Below are 23537 nucleotides of genomic sequence, written 5' to 3' on the forward strand. Positions count from 1 at the left end.
TTTCTTTCTCCTCCTCCAGGTACGGAGCTCAAGGCCTGACTCTCAGTAAAATTGTCCCCCACATATGTAACCTGCTGGGAGACCCAACGAGTCAGGTACGCATAGTCGCTTTGCTTTTTCCTCCAGTCTTTAATTATTAATAATCTGTAATGCCAGTAAGGAATTGTCTTTATCTACATACAGCATTTTATTTTCAATTGTGATATCTAGAAGTTAAAGGTAGATAAAGTCAGTTGGCATATATCGGCATACATGCTTTTAAGTATTTTCCTACTCCTTTAAGTATAATATAATCATTTATAGTGAGTCCTATAGGATTATAATATTATTAAACTCCTATAAGAGGACAGGATTTAGGAACTTTAGGTCCTTTTGGACTTCAAGGATTTAAGGATTTAACTTATCATTCATCCATGTAGGTACATGAAAGAGTGAAATACAGTACCCAGATCAATATATACACTTACACATTAATATACTAATATGTCAATTATGTATATACACATATATTAATATACATATAAACATATACTACATATCTATATACATGCATATACACAAATATGAGACAGGATTTTTGTAGTTGAAATGAATTTATATTATAATCAAGTAGAATTTATTATTGGAAATTCATATTTTTTAAATCCTATAGGACTTTTTGACTAGGTTATGTTGCTCATACGCTCTTAAACATTAAAAAAACAGCAAAACATTCATCTCAAATCCATTTTCCTGCATCTAACAGTGTCAGATCATTATATGGTTCGACTGGGAAACCTTTATTCATGAATTATCTGTGATGTCAGTAAGGAATTGTATATATTTATTTAGATATAGCATTTTAATTAAGAAATTAAAGGTACATTAAGTCAATTAATCATTTGCAAACATGATTTTGAATGAGACAAACAAACCTATAATCCCCTATGAGTATAATATAATCATTTATAGTCAGTCAAACTCCTATAAGAGTGTAAATCTTATTGTATTTATAGCATTATCAAGTAGATTCTCTAATTGAAAATGCATGATGTAATCCTAAATGACTTTTTAACTCGGTTATGTTGCTCATACGCTCTTAACCATCAGATATATTCATCTCAAATCCCTTTTTCCTGCATCTAACATTATGAGCTCGTGATGAGGATGCTTGTTTACACTGTTCTCAGTGGAACAATGGATGAATTAATTGATTAATCTGTCGTTTTAAACATTTATCAAGACAAATCTGATCTCTCTGATTAAAACCTCCCAGCTGTGAGGATTTGCTCACTGTTTTTTTTTATCGCTGTAAATTGAATATCTGGGAGTGCTTCAGTTTATCTGGTGAGAGGTAATTTTCCTTTCAAGCTCAGACACAAAAGAGGGCAGCAGACTACTGTGCTCACACTCCTCGCTCTGCCCCCTGCTGGTTGAATGAGGTAACGCAGCTGCAGGACAATAATATGCCATGAGAGGTTGATATTTGATGCAGGAGGACCATAAATCAGTTGAATTAAGAGCAACACACTCATTGAATTATGTGCAAATGATAGAATAGAAAGCTGCTAAATGAGTCAGTAAATATAGAAGAAAGACATTTAAAAAGAGAGAGAGACGGATGATGTAATGTTGTGTTGTGGTCCATCAGGTGCGTGACGGAGCCATGAGCTGCTTGGTGGAGATCTACAGACATGTGGGTGAGAGGGTGAGGATGGATCTCAGCAAGAAGGGCCTGCCGCAGTCACGGTACGACGTCAGGATGCTGCCAACCTGTCGCTGCACACTCCACTTCCACCTTTCATTCTCTTCTGCTCTTTTTTATATGGATTTATTTCAGTTTTTGCTCCATTTTTCACTCATTATTACACACAAGCACACACACACTAGTTTACATAGATCAGGTGCTTCCTTCCATGTTCAGACACAAAGACACACATGGTTCTCCCCCTTGTGGTAGCATTAAGTATTGCAGCTTCAGATTATGATAGTTTGTTTCCAAAGCCATATTACACACTAATTATAAGCAGGTTTTAATCAGTAATGTGTTTACAGTGTAAAAGTGACAAAATTAAGTATGCTAAGCAAGTAAAGGTCAGTATACATACTTGAAAAAACCTGATATTTAAGCAGGATATTGATGGATGCCATTCTAATGCTGCAAAACATTAAAACTGGGTCCAGAAACACACACAAAATAACATCTGAATATCTGTTTTTAACATTAAAGAGTCATGTAGTAACAGAAGTTCTGCCTCAATCAAAGTCTAAGGTAGAAAAACATAAAAAATACCAAAATAAAAACAGTAAAAACATCACAGTAAAATAAGTTATGAATGCTAACATCAATACTATTAAATTTAATTGACTGTATCTTAGCCTTTAAACCGTGCATACATTGCATTATTCCCTGATACTGTAAAACAGTTAAATATGTTGATTTCTTATACACTGAGTGCAGAAAATAGTATACAGTTAGTATGTAGCACACAGCTTTAGATCTCTTTATGCTTTATGCTGTATGAGTATTTTAATGCCATCATGTCAGACTTTTAACACTGGTGTAGTTTTATTGGTGTTGTGTGCAAATGAACACAACATGTAAACAATGCTCAGCTGCTCATCATAGAGTCTGTGATTAGATCGAGTGCTGCTGACACATTTCTTTACTTTAGTTCACTTTTCCAGATGATTCAGACTCAGCTGTGACTCCAAACCTTTTATAAAACTCAGCCCACAGCCCACGCATTATGATTTTATAAGCATGTGTTTAAAAGATCTTTGCTTTACCAAATCTAGTTTTATACTGGTATATAATAGTCAATATTTTATCCTATAGTTGTCTAGATTGAGTCAAAGTGTGTTGTTTTCTATGAGCATTGCTGAGGTTTTAAACATCATACTCACCTCCAGACTGTTATTTTATGGCTCTTTATTTTATATATTTGATATAAGCTCATGTTAGAACACATTTACAGATTTTTCTAAACAGAAAATCTGATTTAAAAGTCAACTTCATGGTATGAGGGTTGATTATCTTAAACAGAGTGTCAGGATTTCATCTATACAGACTTATTTTTTTCACCTTTTTTTGTTTTTTCTTGTCTCTTTCCTTTTTTTTTTTTTTTACACTGGACCATATGTCTCTGTGCTCCTCCATCTCCTTTCTCTCTCTCTCTCTTGGCCTCAGTGCCAGTTAGTCCTCTGTGTGACAGTTTTGGACGTCGTCTGTTGATCGGAGCAACTGATGAAGGTCCTTTTGAAGAGACCTTTTTGTTGCTGCTCGTCTCTCTGCTTCACCATTATCATTATTGTCACTTTTTTATTTTTTTATTTTTTACATCTTTTCCCTTCTTTTTTCTTCTTTTTGTTATTGTTTACCCTCTATACAACCTCCTATGAAGATTTGTTATTATATTTTTAAACAAACAAAATATAATATATATACATAAGGAGAAAAGACAAGAAAGAAAAGGGAGAAAAAAAACATTGCCTTCATGTATAACATTATTCCAAAAAAATACAAGGGAGCCCTTTAAAATGTCGATGCTATCAGGTCTAAAAGTGTCAATTCTCTATATATACAGTTTCTCCTTTTTATACATATAATGCACAATGTAGAAAATACATATAGTGGCCAATAACATACAAGGATGTCCACAGATACACAGGTTCAAGATGCAAAAAGAGGCAAATACCAATTCATTCATAGTCTTGTTTGCAGAGTTTTTGAAGTCATCCAACGTATGATGTAATATTTAGTCTTATTCTATCTTTTTGCTGACATTATTTTATAGGATGTGATCTTTATTAAAGGTTCTAACCACTCTTCCAGTATTTCAGGACTAGCCTAAGCATTGAAACAACATTATTCTTCTTCTACAGATTTTTGTTCTGATTATTTCTTGTCCCCTCTGTTTTTCTTTTACAGGTTGAATGTAATCTTCAGCAAATTCGATGAAGTCCAAAGATCGGGGAACATGATCTCATCCTCTGGCTCAGGTCAGTGCTCCTCCCGTCCCGTGTGCTTTCATTTCAGCTCGTTGGCTCAGCTTCTGTTCGCTTCCTGACTTCAAATTTTCTTTTCTTGCGTGGTATCAAGACGGCTTGTTGACTCATGATATACGACATACATTCACCTGCAAGAGCACTGCTGTTGGTCTGAAGTGGTTCATTAGGATAGGAGAGAAGTTGCTGGATTCATTAATTTTTAGATGTACTGTGAATATTAAGGTCTAAGTGTAAAATGATATATGTAGTCGTCCTCATTCTGGCATTTCTCACCACTCGTTTTTCCGACACTCTCCATCTGTGTACGTCAGCTTTCCTTTAAGACTATATTTTCCATCTTGAGTGTGTGTGTGTGTGCTGCTATGTGTAGGAAGAAAGGAGGAGGAGGAGTGATGGGAGGATGAGGAGGAGGAGGGGGGGTTGCAGGCCAGACGGACGGCCTGGGGCTAGAGTAGATGAGTTTTCTCCACAGGAGGTTGGCATCCACTGTAGAGCTTTCCAACGTCCCTCTGAGGATCCACAATCCCAAAAACAGCCAGTGGCATCACTCTAATCTGCACAAATCTATTAAAATAGAAGAGACAAAGTCATAAAATGGCAGCAAAGGACAAATCTGTGTTCTTATATTTGTTCACTTTATGCATTTACATGGGGAAACTATTCACTGAGCCCCAAGAGATAACAAGTTAAGAACAGGAATCAGCATTTAAAGACAGTCTGCAAATTTCCCCAAACAGCTACCACTGCACAGCAATCCTCAGGAGGGTTTCAGCAGCCAAAAGAAAGAGAAGCTTAATTAATGACGCAGTTCACACTCGAAACAGAAATATGTTCAGGGGAAGTAAGCTGATAAATGAAACTATCTACTCAGTCATTCAATTGTGTGCCACACCTGCAACGATGATGGGGATAGTTTTGACCTTAATAAAGCAGCATCATTTCAGCTGCATTGAGATTTTTATGTAAACAAGATTTTTCTGCTGGCTCACGCTGCACCTCCTGCAGCTCTCTGCTATTTTTACCCACCACTTATTTTCAGTATGTGATATTTTTTGATTCCTGCAACAGACTCCTATTCACACCAGCATTAATGAGAACTGCATATATTTTTACAACATGAGGATTTAAAGTTTAAAACAGTGCACAATGAGCTCTGTGGAAGACAAACTGCATCATGTTTTCTGTGAGAATAAAAGCCTGCGTTGTAAACTGGGGCTGTGGAGTTTTTGAGAGATGTGGGCGTTCACCAGGCAGGAAAGGGTTTAACAAAAGATGATATCATATTGCATTGTGGGAATTGTAGAATCCAGTTTTATCGACCCATTTTGGAGATTAAAGGTTTTGAATATCTCAAACTGTGCAGCACAGATTTTGACCTGTTTTTTAAAATGTGTCTCTCACACATCCTCCAACTTTGATGCAAGTTCACAACTAAATAATTGGAGTATTCCTTTAAGGGAAGGCAACTTTATTTATATAGTGCATTTCATACACAGGGGCAGCTCAATGTGCTTCACATAAAAACAAAATAATAAAAAGTAAGAATTGGAAATATTAAGCCTTTTCTTCTTCTCAGAGCCATAACTCATCATACACATCTTGTTAGGTGCAGCCCAAACATCTCAGATAAACATTCATAAATACATTTAAAGTCAATTTAACAAAAGATGCTCCTCTTAACTACAGATTTTGTCTTTTTTAGTTTCTACTTTGTAGTTTTCAGTATGACTTCATGATGCATCTGGCATTTCTAAACAAATGTAAACAAATCTATGCTAAAGAGACGGAGCTCAGGTGTGGCCCACAGCTGTCTCACACTGACTCCATCAAACATTACCTCCTGACTTTACCCCAAAGGCATTACAGGAACAGCAGTCCCAAAACGTAGTACTGTTTTATCCCGAATAAAAGACAAAAGAATAACAGTGTTAAAGTCCTTTAAATCAGGAGTGTTAAACTCATGTTAGTTAAGCAGCCACATGCAGCCCAGTTTGATCTTAAGTGAGCCGGACCATTTAAATCACTGCATAATAACCTACAAATAACAAATAAATAATATATATAATATGTAATATAACTCTATTATAATAAACCGTCTACATACAAAACAGATGAATAGCCTGTGTTAAGGTTGATGTTCAAAATATGAATGTTTTAAATATGACCACGATATGTATTCATTGTCTTTTTAGATAATAGTATTCTGGTTCTGCAATTTTCATACTTAGTTATCCAGTGGGCCAGATTGGACCCTTTTAATGGGCTGGATCTGGTCAGAGGACCATATGTTTGACACCCCTTCTTTAAATGATCTTGAATCGGTTTGCTTGTGCACATTCAGGGGGAAAAAAATGATATTGCTCAAAACAAAAATGATTAAAACACAACTCGATGTCCTTCTGAGTAGCCCACTTTATTCAGAAGATATAAATATATAGCATGTCAGGATGAGACACGTTGTGACACTGCTAAAATGTGTGTAAAAAAAGGCTAAATGGGTTTAAAGAACTCAATTGTTCCACATAATCAGAGTAAAGTAGCCTTATAACAGTATCCAGTGTTGTCTTCTAGATTGTATAAAACATAAGAGTTTGTCAATCATGCTTTATTTCATGATATTGACTCTTATTACTTCTTGATAAATCCATTTTTATTGCGTAGGAGATATGAACCAACTCTTTATATGAGTCCTAATGTATGAAGATGGATGTTTTAGCTGTGCAGTCGCTCTCAGTAACTTCCATTTGTTTTCATTTTATCTCTTCAGAGCTGCTGAGAGTTTATTGGTAAAGAGAAACTTTCAAAGATGAGTCATTCTCACAGTTATTAAACAGTCTAGCATCATATTCATCATGCTCAAACCTCTCAGACTTCACTTTGCTCTTTCACAGTGGCGCTAAAACTGAGTTTGCGACAGCAGATGACGACTGGTTTTAATTTGAACCTGTCTGCCTCAGAGCTGAGAAGAACGTGTCGTGTTAATGTGGACGGAGAATGAGCTGCGCTGTTAAACGCTCCCTCAGGTTAGATTGACAGTTGTGCTAACAGCCTCAAAATAAACTCACAAGCTCAGATACATTTGAGAGTGTACAGTAGAGAGATACGAGCACTGGTGGAGGAGGCGTTATGCACAGTAGAAGTCTTCAGTCAAGTCCAGTCAGGTTTATTTGTTTTGCCTAATTTCATAGATTATAAATTTGCCTCAGGGGGGTTTAAAGTCTGTACAGCAATACAACACATTCTGTCCTGAGAGCCTCGGTTCAAATGAGGATAAGCTCCTAAAAACAGGGAGAAAGTGTAAGAAACCTCAGGAAGAGCAACAGTGGAGGGATCCTTCTCCCAGGATGGACAGATGTGCCATAGATGTGGTGTACAAAATAGAAGACAAATTACAGAATAAAGCATTGAACAAGACATTTAGGACGCTGAGCAGTTTCCAGATGCCACCAGAACAGAAGAGAGAAGGATAAAGACATCATTCAAAGAGAGAGAAAGAGACATGAGGTGAGGCTGAACTCCTGCAGGATGGAGAACCAGATGCAAAACCCCCTTAAGAAGGGAAGCAGAGCGGTTCCAGGATCGGTGCTGGTCCAGTAAGAGATGCCCGAGAGACAAGAGAGGACAGGAGGAAAGAACACAGCTCGGATGCAAGGTTAGAGAGATGCAATGATGTTATTAAAACAGTTATAGTTGCAATAATCAATAATCTCATCGACTGGACAGCACTTAGTAAATGCATTGAGACTGAAACTGACCCACAATGCAGTACAAGGTCCTGAAGTACTCAATTAAAGGCAACGAATTGTGGCTTAAGGCAAAAAGATGAGTTTTAGGTTTATAATTAAAGGACTCAAGAGACTCTAATTGTCCGACATCAGCAGTCAGGTTATTCCATAAGGACGCTGCTCGATGGGAAAAGACCCTAACGCCTGCTGACTTCTTATTAACTTTGGTTAGAGTGGAGAGCTCCAGATTAAAAGTAAGGTTTTAAAGGAGATCAGACAGGTATGATGGGCAACATTTAGGTGTTTATAAGTCAGCAGAATCACCTTAAAGTCTGAGTGATGAATTGGTATAACGTGGTCAAATGTTCTTGCTTTAGTTAAGAGTCTTGCTGCATCTTAAGACCTTTAGTACTAGCTCATGGCAGACCTGAAAACAGAGCAGTGCAGTTATCAAATCTAGATGAAACAAAGGGATTTTTTTAGAGTCTCTCATCAACCAGGAACAGGGAAGACTGAATTCTAGCTGAATGTTAAGTAAGTGGGAAAAATGTGGCACAGTTTGTGATATTTCTTTGATGTGCGTATCAAAGGAGAGGCACCGATATTCTTGGCTGCCACACTTTGTGAAATCACATCGAGCACTACTGTTACTGTCTAGCAGGTTCATCAACCAGCATCTCACTTTTATCCCAATTTAGAAGCAGGAAATTTAGTCACATCAATCCATTGTCACAGCAGCCATGCAGTTCACTCATTTAATAATTAGAGTATGATCATCATCTCTTATAAGCACAAAGAGCTGAGTATCATCTGCATAGCGACAGACATTTATTCCATGACTATGTATAATTTGGCCAAGACGCGAAATATGAAGAGAGAAAGGCAGAAGACCAAGATTGGAGCCCTGACGTACTCCATCCATCATTTAATACCAGATAATTTAAGATGTTATATTATTATAGAAGACAAGTAGGTCAAAGTTAGAGTTTAATGTTACATTATTTGGCCAAATATGTATGTGGACATCTACATATTCATATACAGTATCTTACTAAAATGGTCACAATTTAAGCTAGTAGTATAGTATATATTATCTGAAAAAACCTTTGCTTGGGGCTTTAATTGTGACAGTTTAAGTAAGAATCAAACCTTTTCAGATAAATTGGGCTTAAGCCAAGAAAGAGAGGTAGGTTAGAGTTAGAGTTTAATGTTACACTATATGGCCAAATGTATATGGACATCTACTATATGCATGTAGTGTCTGAAAAAAACCCAACTTATTTTGCCTGGGGCTTAAATTGTGACCATTTTAGTAAGAAACACAAACCTATACCTTCTAGTCTTATCATCACAGTTGTAATATATGTACAGAAAGATGGAGGCAAAGAGGAATAGGGAAAGGAAGGGAAAGGACGAGGAGAGTGAGAGTTAGGGGGAAGAGAGCAGAGAGACTGTCGAGGGATAGAGATCGAAGGGAGGGAGGGAGGGAGGGATGGCGAGCAAAACAAAGCAGCCATTTCTGAAGCACCACTGAGAGGTAAACAGTGGGTTAGAGATATAGGACAGAGAGAGAGAGAGAGCTCTGAGCTATCAGCTGTGTGGCAGCTTTCCTCTCGAGCTTCAGCGTTCAGGGCGACTTTGCACCATGACGGCAGGAGACGGTAAGACTGGGAATAAAATGAGTTTCCTCTTTGCTAAGGTTAGATAAGACATGTAAGATAGAGATTTGAATGGTAGATAGGTCATGATGGTGCATGTTTGTGCATGTGGAGGGATGATGGAGCACAGTTCGATAACTCTTTGATGTATTTTTTTGTGCAATATTTCTTAGTTTTTCTCATTTTGTGCTGCAAACTAACTGAGTCCTGTTAGATGAAATAAAGCTTTGGTTGTCAGTGGTTAAGAAAGCAGCTTCTGTACTTTTCTCAGTGACGCCTCAAGTCATCTGAAACTCAATCGCTCTCTAGTGCATTCAGTAAATACTGTTGTTGGTTGTTATTTTTGTGATATTGCATCAGCATTATTTCCTGCAGAGAAGTGAAATGTTATATTTCATGCCTCTCGTTGATCTTTGTACTCTTGAAAACAAGTCTTGCCTTCAGTCTCCTTTCTCTCTGCGCGCTGTGTGTGACAGCTCCCCAGAAGCATTCCAACATTTTTTTTTTCTTCCTTCCATCTATTGTTTTATCCCAATTCTTATGCAATCCATTCAATCCCACGCTTCATTCATGTAACCTGGTTCATTTTAGATTACTTGTCGTTCAGTTATATTGGAATATTTAACTTTAGTGGTAGGGTTAGTTAATTATTGAGTCTTACTATTACGTTGCATTAAATAATATCTCATTAGAAACTGACTTTTGTGAACTTTCTATAAGTGATGCAAGTGCAGGGTCAGATTATTCTTATTTAATCACGTTTAATTAGACCAAAAAGTCAAAGCAGTGGTGAGGTTTGTAGTAAATGGGGAAAAAAAGCAATATTTCTACCTGTTCTACCTCGATCAGGGCTCATTTTAAATTTAAATGAGACATCAATAATAGAGACTCACTTCTTTGCCTGCTGAATGTGTTGTAATGAAGCTTTTTCAGTTCCTCTCATTAAAAAAAAAAAAAGTATATATAGAAGCACCTCATTGAGTTGATTGCTGGATGCAGAGTGCTGATCAGAGTCTTCATTAAATGATTCATTAACGCTGATGTCAGTAGTATATAAGGGAGTAAAAGTGTTGCTTTCTGGACTCGTATCTTCTTTACTGACCACAAAGGATCTTCCAAAGAAGGATGAGCACTTTCTTTTTTGCACACAGCAATACTTCATGAGGGCCTGCAAGTAATTATTATTTTAATAATCGATTAATCTGTTGTTTCATGTATAAAAAGTTGTTAGAAAATGGTGAAAAAGTGTTTTACAAAGCTCAAGATGCAACCTGAAGTATCCCAACCAACAGATGACTAATGTAACCAGAAAAAAAGATTAAAAGCTGGAGCAGTTTTTCTTAAAATTATCGAAATAGTTTAGCCATTTCATTTCATTTGTCCTGCATTGTTTGAGAGGCTGCATGTAAAGCTAAGTGCTATAAAGGTTTGTGATTCCACTAAAGATGGCATCCAGTCATATTACAACAACAATAAACACCCTCCGATGCAATGCACTGTTTGACTTGAGTTCTTTGTGTAGTGGAATTGGGAATTCAGAGGTCTCACTCTCGATCTCAAACAATCGCCTCAATTGTCCCCCAACAATAGAAACGTACTGTATGTCTCATTTAGTTCTCACCGGTAACTTTAACTGACTTCTTCTCTTACTGTCTGTGCTGTTATGTCTCCACGCTGGGTGAGTGGGTCAGTCCGGGTCCGCAGGCTTTTATTTATAGCAGATCGATGCATAATGCAAAGTAAAGTTTGGAACAGAGACGGTATTTATAACCACAGAGGAGACACAGAGTCTTCAAAATGTGAGCGTGGGCGGATTGTTGTCGCCACGGTAGCCAATGACTCCTCAGTTTCTTCAACGCAATCACAGAACTTCCTCGTAATTGGCTGAATCCCTCAGGCTTTGTGTGAATGTGAGTGTGTAAGTGTGTGTGTGTGTGTGTGTGTGTCCTCAGTTTTAGTGCTTTGCTGTTACATAAACTCTGCAGACGCTGCAGGACTGTCTTTTTCCTCGGAGCTGTGCTGTGACGAGCAGCAATCTGAGAGCAGAGCAGACTCATGTCAGTGGGTTTAAACTGCCTGTCTGCAGATAGTTTGGGGAGGAAAACTTGTGTAGAATGTCAATGCTGAGTCGTGTTTACTGAATAAGCTTTAAATGACTTAATGGTAATTCAATCTTCCTGGCAGTAACTGATTTTCTGCACTTCTTTAAACACTTAACTAAATGTAAGTTAATAGAAATGATAAAAATCTGATGTTTTTTCATCTTCTATCAGAGGACAACAGTTGTACGGTCCACAGGAAGACGAGCATTATATTGTTATAACTTATATTAACATTATAACTTATAATAACTTATAATGATATATCTCTCCTGTTGTCTACTTGGACTGTTTATAAAGCATAGAGGTATAAATTATCATCCAAATCTGTGTTAATGAGGGATATATCATTATGAGTTTACTGAGCTTAAATCTGCATCAGTATGTGTTGAATATGATTAAGAATGATTATTTTAAAGCTTTTTTTTTGGATGTTATAATTTTAAGTAGGATTGCGTGACTCTGGCTGAGACCTTTTTGCAGTATTCAGTATTTAGTATTCATCATGAGTTGGCTGACGTAGATTTCTCCCAAAAAATAATGTTATTTGGAACAGCAGCTCCTGAATCTGCTGGTCTCTATTTCTGCCTTCAGTTGTTTTTGTCTCCACGTCTGAATGTTTGCCTGTCTGTTTCGTACTGATGTTAGATGTTATAATATTATATCACATCAGGATCCATCTATAAAAGGAGGAACCTTTTGTTTTGGGGATCATTAGACTGTCAGAGTCAGCTGGACCTGTTAGACTCATTGATTTTGGGTGATATAAGGGCTACTGTATGTTTGTGTGTGTGTGTGTGTGTGTGTGTGTGTGTGTGTGTGTGTGTGTGTGTGTGTGTGTGTGTGTGTGTGTGTGTGTGTGTGTGTTTATGTATTGCACCATGTAGCAAACATTTAACACCAGATGATGATACAGGAGAGGAGAAGGAGGAATGCTTATTCTAAGGAAGTCATCACCATCATCACACACACACACACAGACACACACACACACACACACACACACACACACACACACACACACACATATATACACACGCTCGCTGCACTGCTTTGCAAAGAGCTTAACGTGTTTTCTTATGCGTGTATGGATCTTGTGTGGGTGGGTGTGTGCGTGCTGGTGTAGCTGCTATTGGCTGCTGCTCGGTGCGGAGGAGGCTCCGGCTCAGTGGAGAAAAAGCTTTTTTCTATATTTGGTATTTTTAACTGTGTGTATGAGTGTCACACATGGATTTTATTTTTAAGAGTGAAAACCTTTAGAAATGAGAAGATTCAGGTGTTTTGCACTGCTCCCTTCACTCTTTATTATTGATGAATATATACAGAGGGGGGGGGGGTTGAGATTTTGCACATAGACTGAAACTCTAAACCTATAACTGAACATTTTTTTAAACTTTTGACCTTTTTAAAAACACAAAAATGAGTCATTTTAAGGCAGAATAGCTGACTACATGTTTTAGTATCATTTTTGAGAGTCGGATTATACAGAAACTGCACTTGAATCCAAAAAAGATGCATGTATATTAAAGAATAAGACTGTATTATTTTTTTAGTATTGTCAATAAAGCTCATTTGTTCTTACTGAAGATGTAAATGTGTAAAAAAAGTAGTTTATAAAGAAGCAGTTTCATCAAAAAGAAAAGGCAAATATTCCTAAAACAGCTGCACACTGTTATTATTAGCACACAGGAGTAAATTGTGCATTGATTTGAGACCATTTTAATCCATATGAAGTATTTAATAATCAATATTTTTCACAATAACAATGTTTCAAATGGCAGTGTGTCATGTTTTATGCCCGAATAAATCAGTGAATGCAGGGTTAAGGGGCTTGAGGCTGCAGAGCATCGTTTATAAGGATTTAGTTAACCTTCCTGTTGTCTTCCTGTCAACCGTGCAACTTTCATCCTTGTCTTAATAAAGAGTAAAGGTATAAATTATCACCTAATTCTGTGTTAAACCCTTTAAGCCAACTTCCATCCAACTTATTACCACAGGTTTTATACATATATATGGAAACTGTGGTCAACAGGCCTCATTTAAAGGAAATAACACCTACTTGTTTAGTTAAATACATGTTAAAATTAACTACTGCATGTGTGTGTGTTCCTTAATGAATAAACGTGTCACCAAGGGCAACGCTGTGACTCACTGATTAGTAATGAGTAATGACATCTGGAAACGTTAACAAACATGCAGATTATTTCCGGCTTTAACCTTTTTAATAGCATCAGAGTGTGTAAAGTGGAGGGAGAGGTGTGTCAATGTGTGTATTCATCACGAGTCACCTCAGTAGCATAAATATGAACTGTGTTAGGTATGTCAGGAATTCTTTCTAGGAGGATCAGGAGATGTAGTTGCTAGTGAATACACAGTAGAGAGAGGCAGTAAAGATGAGTGTGTGTGTATTTGGGGAGGGGGGTTGGAGGCGTTATGGAGGAGGGGGCACGACATGCAACAACAAGAGTTCGAGAGAGATGAAGAGAGGACGAGACACGAGTATAAACTGTGTCCAGCTCTCTGAATGATGTGATTGTCTTCCTCTCGCTCTCTGCCAAGTTGAAACGAGCACGCAGCCTCTCTGTCCATGTGAGCTCAGAGGGTAAAGGGAGTCTTTGAGGGGGCTCTGTAAAGGGCTCGCTGTAGCAAGGGGGGGGACCCCTTACTGCCAAATGAAGGGGGGGGGGGGGGGTTATCTGTGCCAGCAGCTTTGGGATATCAGTACAAGTCGGTGCAGATACTTAGAGGTGATCGGGCTCAAGTGTACGGTCATGAATGTGCACAAGTTTCTGTTTCTGTGCAGCTGGCATTTATACAAATCTGTGAAACCTGGAAGAAAAAAGTGGAAATGGTCTTTTAAAGAGCTGGAGACAGTTTCACAAAGATTGAACTAATAATCAATCTTTTTGTGCAGCTCTGTTTATCTTGTCCTGAATTTTTGGGAGAGACTTCCTACTTCCTACGACTTCCTACCTGCACACATATTTGTTTGTGTGTTCAGTTTAAATGAATGTATAGCTGAGTCTATGCATGTAGGTAAAAGTGTGGTTTTATATTTTGTATACGATTAGATAAGAAGAGATAAAATATTCCTCTATTAGTCCAACGATGGGGACATTTACAGTATTGCAGCAGTGGATAATAAAAATAGAAGAGTGTCAATAACAAAGATTTAACAACAATAACTAGAATGCATTTTAATGTCAAATTTGTTTTATTACATTTCGCTTTCATTTTTAAAAAGAGCTAGCATTCCTAAAACAGCTAATTTAATTTATTATATATTATATTTATACATTTATGATAAAAAACTAAGAAATGTGTTTAATGAGCTTGAATCTGCATAAGTATGTATATATGAGTATTTTAAAGCTATTTTCAGATGTAATAATTGTGAGTAGGATTGAGAGACTCTGACTGAGACTTTTTTTTTTGCAGTATTCAGTATGCATCATGAGTTGGCTGATTTACATTTCTCCCAAAAAATAATGTTATATGTAACAGCAGCTCCTGAATCAGCTCCTCTCTCTATTTCTGTCTTCAGTGTTTCAACTTGTGTCTCCACATCTGAAAGTCTGTCTGTGTCTCTACTGATGAGAGCTGAAGGGATGCAGTGTAGGAAGAGAAGAAAGAGACGTTCATGGATGATACATTTGTGATCCCCCTTTTCTTTTCTTTTTTTCCCCTCTTCTTCTTTTGAGCTTGTAAAGAAGATATTGATATGTAACATTTGACTAGAGTGGCACAAATACAGGCTTGTTAGTCTATCAGAAGACTTTTTAATGCAGCCTTCAGGGAAGTCATAATCCCAATGTGAGGCAGTGTGGTGGAACATTAGATGCTGTTGTTGTTGATTTTTCAGTTTAAAGAGGACAACATGAGAATCTGACATATACAGCTTTAATGTTACACGGTTTTAAAAGTTCATGAATATGTAATAACTGATATCTGCTCTGTGATTCCTCAGCAATACATATATAGTCATAAAGCTAATAGTTATGATAATAATAATAATGCATTTTATTTATAGGTGGCATCATAAAATCAGCAAAACAGAGCAATAGAATATTAGGTTTGTGATTGTATTAAAAGACATGATGCTAAAACACTTAAAAATGAAAAAGAAGTTATATTTGAGCTTTCACAAAGAAAATCTTGCACTAATTTTGCCTGAAAAAGTGTTAATATTCTTCTAGAGTAACACATTCCTTTAAAATCAGCCTAGTAAAAATGCTCCAGCCTGGTTTGAAACATGTAAATTCACATATTTTGCACACATGGAGGTCAGTTAAGGAATACAATCTTCCAGTGAATCAACAAGTCACTTCTCTGCCTCCATTATTCATTCTGTCAGTTTATTATCGGGTGTGACAGGAACAGCCGGCCGATTGTCCTCAGAACGAGCCAGACAACAACAACGACAGCGTGTTTCTGTTATGTCTGCATCAGCAGCATCGACTCCCACAGTGGAGCCGCCTGTTGTCTTGTCTTGTGCGTTTTCAATCGTTCCATTTTGGAAATCGTGCTCTCATTTATTTTTATTCTCAGGAGAATCCACTGCTGGGTAAAACGGTTGCTATGGTTTTTATCTGATGCTGAAACTATTAGTTCATTGATAACAGTTAATCCTTTAAACATCACCTCCAGGGATTATTAAACATGCATATAAATAGTTTGCTTTGAAACATAATTTGCCTAAAGATGCCTCATTCAAGTCCATTATCACTGTCCAGAATGCAACATAATGTAACATAATTTAACGGAATGCAACGTAATGTAACATAACTTAACGGAATGCAACTTAACAGAATGCAACTTAACAGAATGCAACATAATGTAACATAACTTAACGTAATGCAATGTAATGTAACATAACTTAACGGAATGCAACGTAATGTAACATAACTTAACGGAATGCAACTTAACGGAATGCAACTTAACAGAATGCAACATAATGTAACATAACTTAACGGAATGCAACGTAATGTAACATAACTTAACGGAATGCAACTTAACGGAATGCAACTTAACAGAATGCAACATAATGTAACATAACTTAACGGAATGCAACGTAATGTAACATAACTTAACGGAATGCAACATAATGTAACATGACTTAACACAATGCAACTTAACGGAACGCAATTTAACGGAACACAACTTTATGTAACACAATGCAACTTAACGGAACACAACTTTATGTAACACAATGCAACTTAACGGAACACAACTTTATGTAACACAATGCAACTTAACGGAACACAACTTTATGCAACGTGACTTAACACGACGCAAATTAACGTAATGTAACAATGCAACTTACCGGAACACAACTTTATGCAACGTGACTTAACACAACGCAATTTAACGTAATGTAACAATGCAACTTAACGTAATGCAAACTTAATGCAACGTGACTTAACACAATGCAACTTAACACAACGCAACTTAACGTAATGTAACAATGCAACTTAACGTAACTCAACATAACCAACTTAACATAACGCAACTTAACGTAACGCAACTTAACGTAACGCAACTTAACGTAACGCAACTTAACGTAACACAACGCACAATGCACACTGAGGCTTCAAGTTTCCACATCTCAATTGTGTAAATTGCATACTGAACTACGATTGGCTCCAAATTAGCTGTGTTGTCATAAATCTCAGTGCTCATTTTAATCTCAGATTTAAGGTGAGCTCAGAGAAACGTTCCCCACTTCAGCAGACGAATGTGAACATAAATTATGCAATTACACATCAACATGCAATTAAAGGAACAAGAAGACAAACATTTGCTGGTTCCAGCACTTCTAAAATGTCTTTTTTTTTTTTTTTTCGATGGGTTTTCTCTACTTTTTTTGACAGATTAATCAATTATAAATTAATCAAACAACATAATCTCTTTATATTCTATGTGTGAGTCTGTTATTGTTGCTTCAGTGTGACTGTTAACACTTTATTTACTACTCATGTAGTTGTAGATAAGCACTAACATCAGTCTATGGATATTTATGACATGATTCTTCCTCCTCCCTCGGTTTAATTCTTTCCTCCTTATCACAGCAGACACATCAGCTCATCAGAAAAGGTGATGAAGAATCACATATCTCACTGTGATATTCAGCACTTCCTTGTAAAATCTATTCTCTCTCTCTCTCTCTCTCTCTCTCTCTCTCCCTCTCTTCTCTCTTTTTCCCGTCAGTACATTTTAATTACTGAGACCTTTGAGGAGAGCTTGTCAGAACAGGCCAAACTTTCAACTTTAGAACATTTTCAGTCGTAGGTCAACAGATCAAAACTTGCCTTCAGACACATTTTTGCATGTTTGAAGTTTTAGTGTTCAGGATCACGAGTTAAAGATCAACAACTGGGCTTTAAAAGTAGTTAAATATCACACCATCGCTTTGACTTTAATGTGGAAATGTGTCCTTACTAAGATCAGAAAAGTGTCAAATTACAACTTTGCATGCAGCAGAAAGATTAGAGATTAAAGATTTTATGGCAGTCAACAGAAAAAAAAGCTTCTTGCAAAATCTAAGGTGAAGGAGAAAAGACATATTAAACAGACTGAGGTGATATTTCTTAAGGGAATACAACTCAAATGGTGTAGTTGATGTGGGTCAACACGAGGTTGGCTTGTAAATATTTCACTTTCTATCGTGTAACTTGTAGCCAGAAGGTTAATTTTTCACCTTACATGCTGCTTCTCTGGTTGGTTTGTCAGCAAAATGTTGTGACATAACGCTGACCACCAGTCATCTGTCTTATTATGTAACATCACAAGCTGCCGGATAAACCGCGGTCGGTGTAACGGACAGACGCACCCGGCTCGGAGCTGCTGGGGAAAAAGCCCCGTTAATTTGTCCTAAAGCTCCAGAGAGATGAAGCAACTGGTCAGGAGGAAAAGTGAATAGTGATACTCAGGATAAAAGAGAGAGGATGGAGAGATCAGGGTCGTCTCTCCAGTAATTCTGAGAGAACTTTTGCTCTCTAGGAGGTTTTTCTAATCCCTCGTTCCTCCTCGTGCTTTTTAAATTCTTTTTTCTTTAAAGATTACAGCGAGAGGAGTGAAACCCCCCCCCCCCCCCCCCCCCTTTATTTAAATGTGATCTTCAGAGACAGATTACTGGTGACTCTGATGATGCAGTTTCAGCAGCTTTTAGGTGTTGCAGTTCAGTGTCTCCTGACACCTAGTGGCCTAAAGTAGTACAGCATCTTTTACCTGATCATATACTGTATATATCTGTTTGGATTTGTTTTTTTTTTCCTACTATAGACCTTCATCTCCTACAAAACCCACTTTGATCCCATCATCCTTTTTATGCCCTTCCTTCTTCCTTTATGTGTAGTTACTTATTTTGTCCATTATGTCCATTCATCACACACACATCAACTACATTTAATAAATAATAGCAGCAAAGTGCTTTATGTTGCAGCTTTAGTTAGTCAACTATACGGGCTAATAATATCAAAAAGACTGAAATAATCTAGTGGTGTTACCCAGTGATACAACATAATGACAATTAATGAATATAGCAATAAATTAGAGTAAATCAATAACAATGTTTACAGCACAGATTTTAATTCTTACAGTATATTAGGGTCATTATTAGCTTTTTAATTTAGATTTTATTGATGCTGTGTTGGGCTGTGTTCATCACTTATAATAGGTTTATAATACTGGATACAAAAAAGTGTTACACCAACATTCTTAGGGACAAATATGTCCCCATTAAAACCAATTAGAAGTTCATTCTTTGATCCCTCTGTCAAAATATGACTCTTTCATGCATTCCTGCATTCTAGGCTGTCGATTTGGAGCCCTGGCTTCCCCTGGCTTTTCCCACCAGATATAACACTATTTAGTTGTATTTTGCCTGTGGGAGAATACAGTGCAGTGTTCCTCAGTCCTGCTTGTCCTGTTATTATGAAGCACAGCAGACTAGTGAAAAATGTGGTTGCAGCCAAAATGATCTGGATGTGTTTGTATGGGTGTCAGAGTTTGGTATGTATTGAAACTTAAGTGTGTGTGTGTGTGTGTGTGTGTGTGTGTGTGTGTGTGAGTGAGTGAGTGAGTGAGTGAGTGTGTGAGTGTGTATAGGTAAATATGTGCATGTTTAGTTACAAATGGAGAATTTGTATTGTTTTGCAGGTCTGCATTTAAAGCTTTATGTCTAAACGTCTCTCTCTCACTCTCACACACACACACACACACACACACACACACAATAAACATACAGGGCCTTAAAAGGGCTAAGTTATTTATGAGTTTGTCTTTATATCCCAACTTCCAACATTATAAAAACATTGTTCTTTATTTGTCTCAACTGTGTGTTAAGCCTTGCTAGAATACATTTTTAAAAAGTGCTCAGTCAACTTCCAGCAGATAAGTGAAGCCTGTTAATTATTGTTTCCAGTCTGTATCTTATTATATTGAGGTTGTCATAGGATCCTTTTTCCCCCCTGAGAGGATGTCCACTATCATTTTCTACTCTCTGTCATCTTTATCTTTTCCTGCTCCCTCATTCATTCGTCGAGGCACTTCCTGTGTCCTGTGTGTCTGCTTGTTTTACACACTCACAGGAAAGCCAAGGAAGCATCTCATGTATATATATAAAAGCCGTTCACATACACATGCAGAGCAGTTATGAGGTATTAAAGGCAGCTGTGATGTCAGCAGGTCTGTAGGATCACTGTGTCTATCACTGCTCGTTTTAACTTTAAAAAAACACCTGCATTAGTATTCAGCAGCAAAGTGTGTGTGTGTGTGTTTACATGTGTGTGTGTGTGTGTTTGACTCATAGCATGTAGCATGTAGCTCTAATTGCTCCCCTGACACACTCATTAATCAGCGCTGACGAGGGAACGGCTCAACTCTGACAGCTGTAATCAATACGTGTGTTCGATCTATTAGCCTCCATCTAAAAGGTGGAGGTAAAGCAGCATGAGTCATTCTTTTTTAAATCTCTTACAGTGTCTCTTTAATGACACAGGTGATGGTTTCCAGAGAGTCAGCATTTAAGTCTGGTGGTTTCTGGTAAATAGAGTCATATGGGAATCGGTTCCTGTAGAGCAATGACTGTGTGTTAAATAAAGATCCTTTTGGTTTCTGTTTAGACTTTATAGTTTCTTTAGGAGGACAAAAATATAGTTGGTCTTATTCTAGAGCATGTGTATGCTTGTGAGGCCAGCCTGCTTTTACATCGGCCTCTTCTGATTTCATTACAGAACCACTGGCGGCAGTTTTGCAGTTTGACCTTTAAAGGTGAAAATGTAATGCTGCGTAATGTATTTGTCCTGCCAACACTTTCAGCTCCCAGCTAGTTTTAAATCTTTGCTTTAATTGTTGCATTCTTGTTTTTTTATCCTGTGCTGTTGTGCAAAACCTTTAATAAGACTGAACCTCTAGAATAAATTATTATCATGCACAATTTCCTTTTTTAACTATAGCTTGACTGATACTAAAGATATGCATTTATATATTTGATCCTTTTTCTCAATTCAACTTTAATATATACGCTTTTTGTTGTTGTTGTTGTATGTCTTTTATCATTTATAGTCATTGATAATGATTAAATTCCCAGTGAAGTTTAGTATTTGAGTCATTTTATACAATAAATATAATTAAACTGTAAAGTATCCTGTGTTTGATAACCATATTGCAAGAAAAAAATTGCTTTTTATGTACTTATTATGCGTATATGATACTATTGGCTGATATATTTTTTTACTCCCTAATATTGGCATCGGCCCCTAAAATCCAGTACCAACCCCAGTATTGATATAACCAACGATATGTACTGATTGGTGGATTTTACAGCGTTGACAAACTTAATAATTTAAACATAGATTCTAAATTACCTCAAAAATATCAGTCCTATAGTTTCTTATTACTTTCCAGCTGACAGATGAGCCCATATTGCTTTAACTGCAGTAAACTGATATTATCTGATATATTAAACATTCAGCTTTAACCACCAGTCAGCTTCTAGCACCGACAGTCAGAAGCCTCTTCACACCCACAGTCCACCAACACAGGCTTTCACTCACTCATATTACTTGATTATGGACGTCTTCTCAAGACTGTGTGTGTACAATCGTGTGCTTGATTGACAGCCTCCTCCTTTACTTTTATTGCACCTTTTTAAATCAGGACAGTTTACATTGATTTGTTCGCCGGCTGTGTTCGCTGGCGAAAGACCAAAATCCACCCGGTGAAATGTACTCATGTGGAGAGAGGACAGGAAATAATGTAGGTAGGGTTATAAAGACAATAACAACAACAACAACAACAACAACAGTCCAAAAATGTGTGGATTATGCAGAATTTTATTAAACATTTCATTGTCATTAACCTCAGTCTCTGTCCTCACACTCATACCAGTCAAACAGCATCAGTATTATTTTTGCTGTGCAGTTAAAAACAAGAAGACAAAGCAATCAGTTTATGCTAAATGAGATTTTAATGCCTCCACTTTTCTCCAACTGACTTGTGTCTCGACTTGCTTCACATTGAAATGGATGGGAAGTGATGGGCTGTGAAACCTGCAGGTGCTGAATGAAGCTGCAGGTTTAATCAGGTTGTGAGGATGCTGTGTTACATTTTAATCATTTTACATCTTTCAGTGCTTTTAAAGAGGATACAGAACTTTTTCTATTTGGATTCAGCCACTCTGAACCTCGTGATATCTCTGTTTTTATTATCCTGTGCTGTGTTTGACTCTGTCGCTACACATGCTGTTTTGTTTATGTGCTGCGTAAATCCATCAAGTGTCATCTGCTGGTTTTTTTTGTGTGCTGGACAGAAAGAACAGAAATGGAGTCAGAGCCAGAACCAGCTGGCTCAGAGTTGTACTGTGCCAGCTCACCCGTCACCATCGTTATTAGTTCAGAGAGTTTGGAAAACTAAAGCTCTGCTCAGCTACAACCTAATCTGCACCCATGGGTGTTGACGAGCTGTAAACCATGTAGCTTAAATCTGCTTTTCTGAGTGTTCATTGTATAGTTTTTAGTCCTGCTTGTGCAAAACTGTGGATTTATTCTGTCATTCAAACAGCTGCCTGATTACATTTTCTTATACACTATTTTAGCTACTTTAACTATGTACTATTTTATATTATTTTAAAATTATTACTATTTTAACATTTATCCATTTATTACATTTTTATTGATATTTATTTCTATTTTCCCCCCTGTTTTTTCTTCTTTTTTTTCTTCTTTTTGCTCCTTTTAAACCCTTTTTAATGTTAAATTTAGATTTTTTCCAAATAGTGGACGACTTTGTGGATTTATTCTTTCATTCAAACAGCTGCCTTATGTAATTTTTATATTCTATTTTAGCTACTTTTACTATGTACTGTTTTATATTATTTTGAAATTATAACTATTTTTATTTTTGCAATGTATTAATTTAAAAAAATGTTTTTATTATTTTATTTTTGTTCATGATTTTTCTTTTTTGTTTTGTTCTCCTTAAACAAACATTGCTTTATTCTCCTTTTAGACCCTTTAGGTTTGGTTTATTTATTTCAAACATGTTAAGATAAAATAAAATATAAAGGCAGCAAAACATAAAATAGAAATAACAACAAACTGTAGATAAACAACAAAATAATAACTAATAATTCAATGTTTGAAAAGGGGTGTCGGATGAAATAGCAGTAGTATTTTTTTTAATATTATGAGGAAGTATCATTATTATTATTATTAACAGACCTCTCACATGTAATTATAGATATTATTTCCTGTCTTTGTATTGATATGTTTTAGTCATTATTCAGAGATTCAGTGTTATTGGTTTATTATTGGTGATAGATGATTGAGCATTCTCTGTAAACACACACACAAAAAGGTGATCTCACACCAATAGACCCCTCCCTCTCCTCACCACAAGAGTCCCTACACACCGAGCGTGTCATTATGGAGCCGAGACACACACACACACACATACACACATACACATGGACACACACACACACTGATAGGGAGGGTTAAGGGCTGGTTAGTCTGGCACTTTGTCAGAGAGCAGCGTGCTACACAGGCATACACAGAGCACACACA

The 23537-nt window shown here is 36.9% G+C and overlaps 1 protein-coding gene across 1 annotated transcript in view; it reads left to right on the forward strand.

Moving 5' to 3' along the window:
• The window catches only part of clasp1a (cytoplasmic linker associated protein 1a), a 119745-nt gene that overhangs the window by 45587 nt on the left and 50621 nt on the right, over window positions 1–23537 (forward strand). Inside the window, exons 6-8 of the mRNA XM_062431453.1 lie at window positions 20–95; window positions 1631–1728; window positions 3911–3981. Coding sequence (XP_062287437.1) covers window positions 20–95; window positions 1631–1728; window positions 3911–3981 — 245 coding nt within the window. The remainder of the gene's footprint in view (window positions 1–19; window positions 96–1630; window positions 1729–3910; window positions 3982–23537) is intronic.

Source organism: Scomber scombrus, chromosome 13, assembly GCF_963691925.1.
Source record: "Scomber scombrus chromosome 13, fScoSco1.1, whole genome shotgun sequence".
Lineage (NCBI taxonomy): Eukaryota > Metazoa > Chordata > Actinopteri > Scombriformes > Scombridae > Scomber > Scomber scombrus.